We start from the raw sequence: 6,000 nt of genomic DNA on the forward strand, positions 1-6,000 counted from the left end.
TGGCAGGAGCACGGCCTGGCTGCTGTGGACCAGGCGGAGTGATTGGGGGACACTGGGCACCCCGGGTGTCCCCATGTCGGGGCGGGTCTTGTCCTGCTGGGAAACACAGCCCCAAGGGGAGCTCGGCCCTTTTGCAGCCCCATGAGCCGTGCGGGGAGATCGATGTTGTCCCGGAGCAACCCAGCGCTGCCTGTCCTGCTGCCGGCTGCGTGTCCCCGGTGCTTAATGAATAACTCCGGATTAATAACGAAAATCACAGGCTGGGGGAGGAATGAGCCCCATCGCACGGAGATGCTGTGCCAGAACCACCCCCGGCTGGGATACGGGCTCCCTCCTGTCTCGAACCTTAAAATGGCTCAAGTATCACCCCCCCAAAAAATGCCGTTTCCCACAGCTGCACCCAAACTGCAAGATTTTATTGCAAACCCTCAGCGCGCCGGGCTGCAACGCTCTGCTCTGAAGCGTGATGGAACTTGGGAGTGAGAATAGATCAACGATGCTCGAGCTACAGCAGCACCCAAGCGCCTTTGGGGAGATGCCACCAGGCTCTCGCGCCTCTCCGCAGCGCTGTTTCGATGCCAACGGCGGATTCGCTTCGTGTTCTGAACCACGCTGCCCGTCCACGCAGAACGCACGTTTTCGTGAAGTTTGTGTTTCCCTCTCAGGCAGATGCCCCGGCTGCCCGGGACACGTCCCTGGCCACACCGATGGTTCAGATCATGGCGTCTCCACGGGGTGTCACATCGGTACCCAAACACAGAATCACAGCATGGCAGGGGTTGGAAGGGAACCTCTGTGGGTCACCCAGCCCAACCCCCTGCCCAAGCAGGGTCACCCAGAGCAGGCTGCACAGCACCGCGTCCAGGCGGGGCTGGAATATCTCCAGAGAAGGAGACTCCACAGCCTCCCTGGGCAGCCTGGGCCAGGGCTCCGTCACCCTCAGAGGGAAGAAGTTCTTCCTCGGGTTCAGCTGGAGCTTCCTCTGCTTCAGTTTGTGCCCGTTGCCCCTTGTTCTGTCGCTGGGCACCACTGGAAAGAGTCTGGCCCCGTCCTCCTGACCCCCACCCTGCAGATATTTAGAGGCATTTCTAAGGTCCCCTCTCAGCCTTCTCTTCTCCAGGCTGAACAAGCCCAGCTCCCTCAGCCTCTCCTCGTAGCAGAGATGCTCCAGTCCCCTCCTCATCCTCATAGCCCTCCGCTGGACTCTCTCCAGTAGCTCCTCATTTTTCTTGAACTGGAGAGCCCAGCACTGGACCCAGCACTGCAGACGGGGCCTCCCCAGGGCAGAGCAGAGGGGGAGGAGAACCTCCCTCGCCCTGCTGCCCACACTCCTCCTCATGCCCCCCAGGATCCCATTGGCCTTCTTGGCACCCAGGGCACACTCATGGTCACCTTGTCACCCAGCAGCACACCCAGGTCCCTCTCCGCAGAGCCGCTCTCCAGCAGCTCCGCCCCGAGCCTGCAAACACCCAGCCGTGGGCTGCCCTCAGACCTCGCTGCGGGCGTTTCCTGCTAAAATAACGCCCTCTCCCCCCAGACCGACACAGCCCAGCAGGCAGAACCCTCCAAGCCCCTATTTATTCATTTATTCGTTCATACCCTGATTTTAACGGGCCCTTTACGGTCACGCCGAGCCCCGCCGGTGCTCGGCGCTGCGCACCCGCTGCCCGCGCACACCCCGCCCCTCGCGGGGAAAGGAGGGGCTCGGCTTCGCCCCCCATTCCGATTGGCGGAGCGGCCTGCGGGGGGCGTGGCCCGAGGCGATATAAGGGCGCGGCGGGGGCGGAGCCGGCAGCGCCGCGGCTCAGGCCGTGCGGTGCGGAGCGGAGGCTGCGCTTCCCAGGCGGCGCCGCCGCCGAGCGGCCCCCGCGGCCCTAGTGCCCGCCCGCCGGACCCCGCCGCCGCCCGGCCCAGGTGCGCTGCGACCGGGCGTGCAGCCCCGGTGCGGGGAGGGAGGGGGGAAATGGGGCGGCCCGTAGCAGCTTGGGGGTTGTGTGGGGGTGTTTGCTTTGGGAAGGGTCAGCTGCAAGGCTGCACCGCGTCGCCGTGGGGCGAAACTTCTGGGAGACGGCTCCGTGCCTCAGTTTCCCCACTAAGGATTGCTGTGTTCCCGGGGACGCGGGTGCGCGGAGGACATTTTGTAGCAGGGCGCCCAACAAGTGGGTGTGTCGTTAGACCGGGGAAAGCCTCGTCAGGAGCTGGGGAGGGGCTGGACGCTCGGGGGTGGCGGGGGTCAGATCGTGGGGCGTGGGAAGAGTCACCATCTTAGCTGGTGCTTCGTACCGGGAGGAGAAAAATATTCCCACAGTTCAGAATTGGGCACGTTTGGGCCAGGGAGAGCGGTTTTGTTGCCGGTGGAGGGGGAGAGGCGCCGAGCACAGAGGTGTGGGGCAGGGCGGGTTGGCCCCCGGGGGTCGCCGAGGATTTTCTGGGGACGGAGCCTCTTGCACGGAAACCCCCGGTCTGTGCCCCGAGCTGAACACTCCTGCGCTCCTTACGCAACCTCTGCCTGGGATTTCGTAACTCCCGAGTGTTGGTACAGCGAGGGGAGCTGCGGGGAAGCGAAAAGCACCCGCGTGGGGCTGGGGAAGAGTTGTTCTGGCTTTGGGCGTAGCTCCGGGCTCTGCAGCTGCGGATTTAAACTGGGCGCAGCACCTCTGCTACCCCCGGTGCGGGTACGCACGTCGGATCTCCTGAGGAATCACCCTGGAACCGTTTAAACTCTTGCGGCTTTCTTGTCTGTGGGTGCAGGTCAGGCCCCGGGCGGGCGGGGGGCTGCGGGGGCCGCACCGAGGTCCGTCTGCAGTGACAGCTGTCCCTTTGCTCGCAGGTGTCAGATCTGCACAAGAACCAAGGTCGAGAGCCATGGCATCCATCCCGTCGAGCGGCTCGCTCATGGCGACGCACAACTACTACAGAAGTAAGGGCGCACGCTGGGGGCTGGGGTGGGCTTGGGGCTGGGTGGGGGGGAAGCAGGCAGGGTGCTCTGCCAGGTTCAGGGCTGGACGGGGGGGGAAGCAGGCAGGGTGCTCTGCCAGGTTCAGGGCTGGACGGGGGAGGAAGCAGGCAGGGTGCTCTGCCAGGTTCAGGGCTGGATGGGTGGGGAAGCAGGCAGGGTGCTCTGCCAGGTTCAGGGCTGGATGGGTGGGGAAGCAGGCAGGGTGCTCTGCCAGGCTTGGGGCTGGATGGGGGGAAAGCGGGCAGGGTCCTCTGCCAGGCTTGGAGCTGGATGGGGGAGAAGTAGGGAGGGTCCTCTGCCAGGCTCGAGACTGGATGGAGGGGAAGCGGGCAGGATCCTCTAGCAGGCTCAGGGCTGGATGGGGGGAAGCAAGTAGGGTGCTCTACCGGGTTCAGGGGGCTGTGGCTCCAGCAGAGATGGAGCTGAGCTCGGGTGTGAATCCCTCTTGATGCTCCTCTGGGCCACCGCAGCCACTGCTGCCCAGCTGTACCAGCTGGAGATGGGGGTTTGCAAACTCCTGCGCTTGCTGTTAAGGTTGTAGGTGAGGGGAGGTGACAGCTTCAAATGCATTTTGCACTGTTGCTGTGGAAATGAGTTGCAAAACCAGTTTGGGCAATGGCAGCTACTGGTACATCTCCAGGGAAGAGACTTTCTGGTTTAATGGGTTGCCTAAACCAGAGGGAGTTAAAGTTCAGCTCATAAACTGAAGCAGAGAAAGTTCCACCTGAACACGAGGAAGAACTTCTTCCCTCTGAGGGTGCCGGAGCCCTGGCCCAGGCTGCCCAGGGAAGCTGTGGAGTCTCCTTCTCTGGAGATATTCCAGCCCCTCCTGGACGCGGTGCTGTGCAGCCTGCTCTGGGTGACCCTGCTTGGGCAGGGTGTTGGGCTGGGTGACCCACAGAGGTCCCTTCCAACCCCTGCCATGCTAGGATTCTGTAAAAGTGTTCCTCTTGAGCTGAAACTAGGAACAGGCTCGTAGCAGTTGGACTGAAACTGCGTGGATTGTGTGGAGGAGCCTGCATCCTCTTGGCCTCCAGTCATCTGCAAAGGCCTCCCGAGTGTTGCACACAGATGCAAAGCCATTAAATAATGTCGTTGGCGTTGCAAGTGTTTTCCTGCAGAGGTATTCAGGTGCTTCTCTGCTACCTGCTCTTGGCCAGCTTGTAATCTCACCAGTGTTTCCTTCCTACTGGTTTTTATTGACTCGGCACTGAAGGTGGGCAAGTACTGGAGCGAGGAGGTAGTGATGTGACTGAGCTGTGTTGCCCCGGGGACGGCCACACCAAGGCTGTGCTGTGCTCGGCTTTTGATGGCGTGACCGAGGCTCAGTGGTGGCTCTGATGGCCGTGGTTTCTCCACAGGGCGCCTGAGCTCCACATCCAGCAACAGCTCCTGCGGCAGCTCGGAGTACTCTGGGGAGGTCGTCCCCCACCCCCCAGGTAAGTGCCACCCATCCCGGGGCTGCGAGGGAGGACTCTGCTCCTGGCCCTTCCACTGTAAATCTTACTGGAGGTGACCCAGCCTCTGCTGTGGGATGAGACCGGGGTGGTAGCTGGGCTGCCCGGCTTGCGCTGAACTGGACCTGAAGAGCTGGGCAGAGAGGAACCTGATGAGGTTCCACAAGGGCAAGGGCAGGGTCCTGAACCTGGGGAGGAACAACCCCAGGCACCAGCACAGGCTGGGGCGGACCTGCTGGAGAGCAGCTCTGCGGAGAGGGACTGGGAGTGCTGGGGGACGACAGGGTGACCATGAGCCAGCAGCGTGCCCTGGGTGCCCAGAAGGCCAATGGGATCCTGGGGGGCATGAGGAGGAGTGTGGGCAGCAGGGCGAGGGAGGTTCTCCTCCCCCTCTGCTCTGCCCTGGGGAGGCCCCATCTGCAGTGCTGTGTCCAGTGCTGGGCTCCCCAGTTCAAGAAAGCTGAGGAGCTACTGGAGAGAGTCCAGTGGAGGGCTACGAGGATGATGAGGGGATGGGAGCATCTCTCCTGCGAGGAGAGGCTGAGGGAGCTGGGCTTGTTCAGCCTGGAGAAGAGAAGGCTGAGAGGGGACCTTAGAAATGCCTCTAAATATCTGCAGGGTGGGGGTCAGGAGGACGGGGCCAGACTCTTTCCAGTGGTGCCCAGCGACAGGACAAGGGGCAATGGGCACAAACTGAAGCAGAGGAAGCTCCAGCTGAACCCGAGGAAGAACTTCTTCCCTCCGAGGGTGCCGGAGCCCTGGCCCAGGCTGCCCAGGGAGGCTGTGGAGTCTCCTTCTCTGGAGATATTCCAGCCCCGCCTGGACACGGTGCTGTGCAGCCTGCTCTGGGTGACCCTGCTTGGGCAGGGGGTTGGGCTGGGTGACCCCCAGAGGTCCCTTCCAACCCCTGCCATGCTGGGATTCGGTGACTGTTCCCCAGGTCTGCCAAAGTCTGACCCCGGCCACTGGTGGGCCAGCTTCTTCTTCGGGAAGATGACTCCCCCGGCCATGACGACCGTGTCGGAGTCCCCGGAGAGGTGAGTGCTTTCCTTGGATGCGATGACGCGGGGCAGCGCCGATGCAGCACCCGGGGCAATCGGGGACATCCCTGCTGCGTCCCCCGAGGTGCATCCTGACCCAGTGGGTGACGTCTTCACGCCCAGGGCACCGACTGCTCTGCTGCAGAAATAAATGCAGAGCGACAGCGAAACACCCTGGTGTCGGCCTGACCCTTTCCGTGCTCTGTCTTGCAGCTTGGGAGCGCTGCCAGTGGCGACGGGACCGATGCCGTGTGCCCTGGTGCCGGCCCCGGGAGCGGGACGCAGGCGCCACGTCAGCGAGCCCAGCTCCGTGCCCTCGGCGTGAGCGGGTCGGCGGCTGCTCCCCACGCCGGCGGGCACAGCCCGGGCTCCCCGTCTGCTCCGAGGCCACAGGGCTGCTTCATCATAAAAAAAGTGCAGCAAGCCCCCGCCGATTCCCACACCAGCCTTTTTACTCTTTTGTAATGCAGCTACGCCCTTTTTGCGTTTTATTTACCTTGTACTCGTACAATGGCAACTAATAAAGTTGAGTGACCTTTTAAAA

General features: G+C 62.7%; 1 protein-coding gene across 1 annotated transcript; it reads left to right on the top strand.

Annotated features, from left to right (window-relative positions):
* The first annotated feature begins 1,805 nt into the window (after positions 1–1,805).
* On the top strand, positions 1,806–6,000 carry PPDPF (pancreatic progenitor cell differentiation and proliferation factor). Its single transcript, XM_075438960.1, has 5 exons — positions 1,806–1,914; positions 2,831–2,920; positions 4,321–4,398; positions 5,357–5,453; positions 5,670–6,000. The coding sequence occupies exons 2-5, from the start codon at positions 2,866–2,868 to the stop codon at positions 5,779–5,781; spliced, it is 342 nt and encodes a 113-aa protein (XP_075295075.1). The 5' UTR covers positions 1,806–1,914; positions 2,831–2,865; the 3' UTR covers positions 5,782–6,000.

Source organism: Opisthocomus hoazin, chromosome 18, assembly GCF_030867145.1.
Source record: "Opisthocomus hoazin isolate bOpiHoa1 chromosome 18, bOpiHoa1.hap1, whole genome shotgun sequence".
NCBI classification, from domain to species: domain Eukaryota; kingdom Metazoa; phylum Chordata; class Aves; order Opisthocomiformes; family Opisthocomidae; genus Opisthocomus; species Opisthocomus hoazin.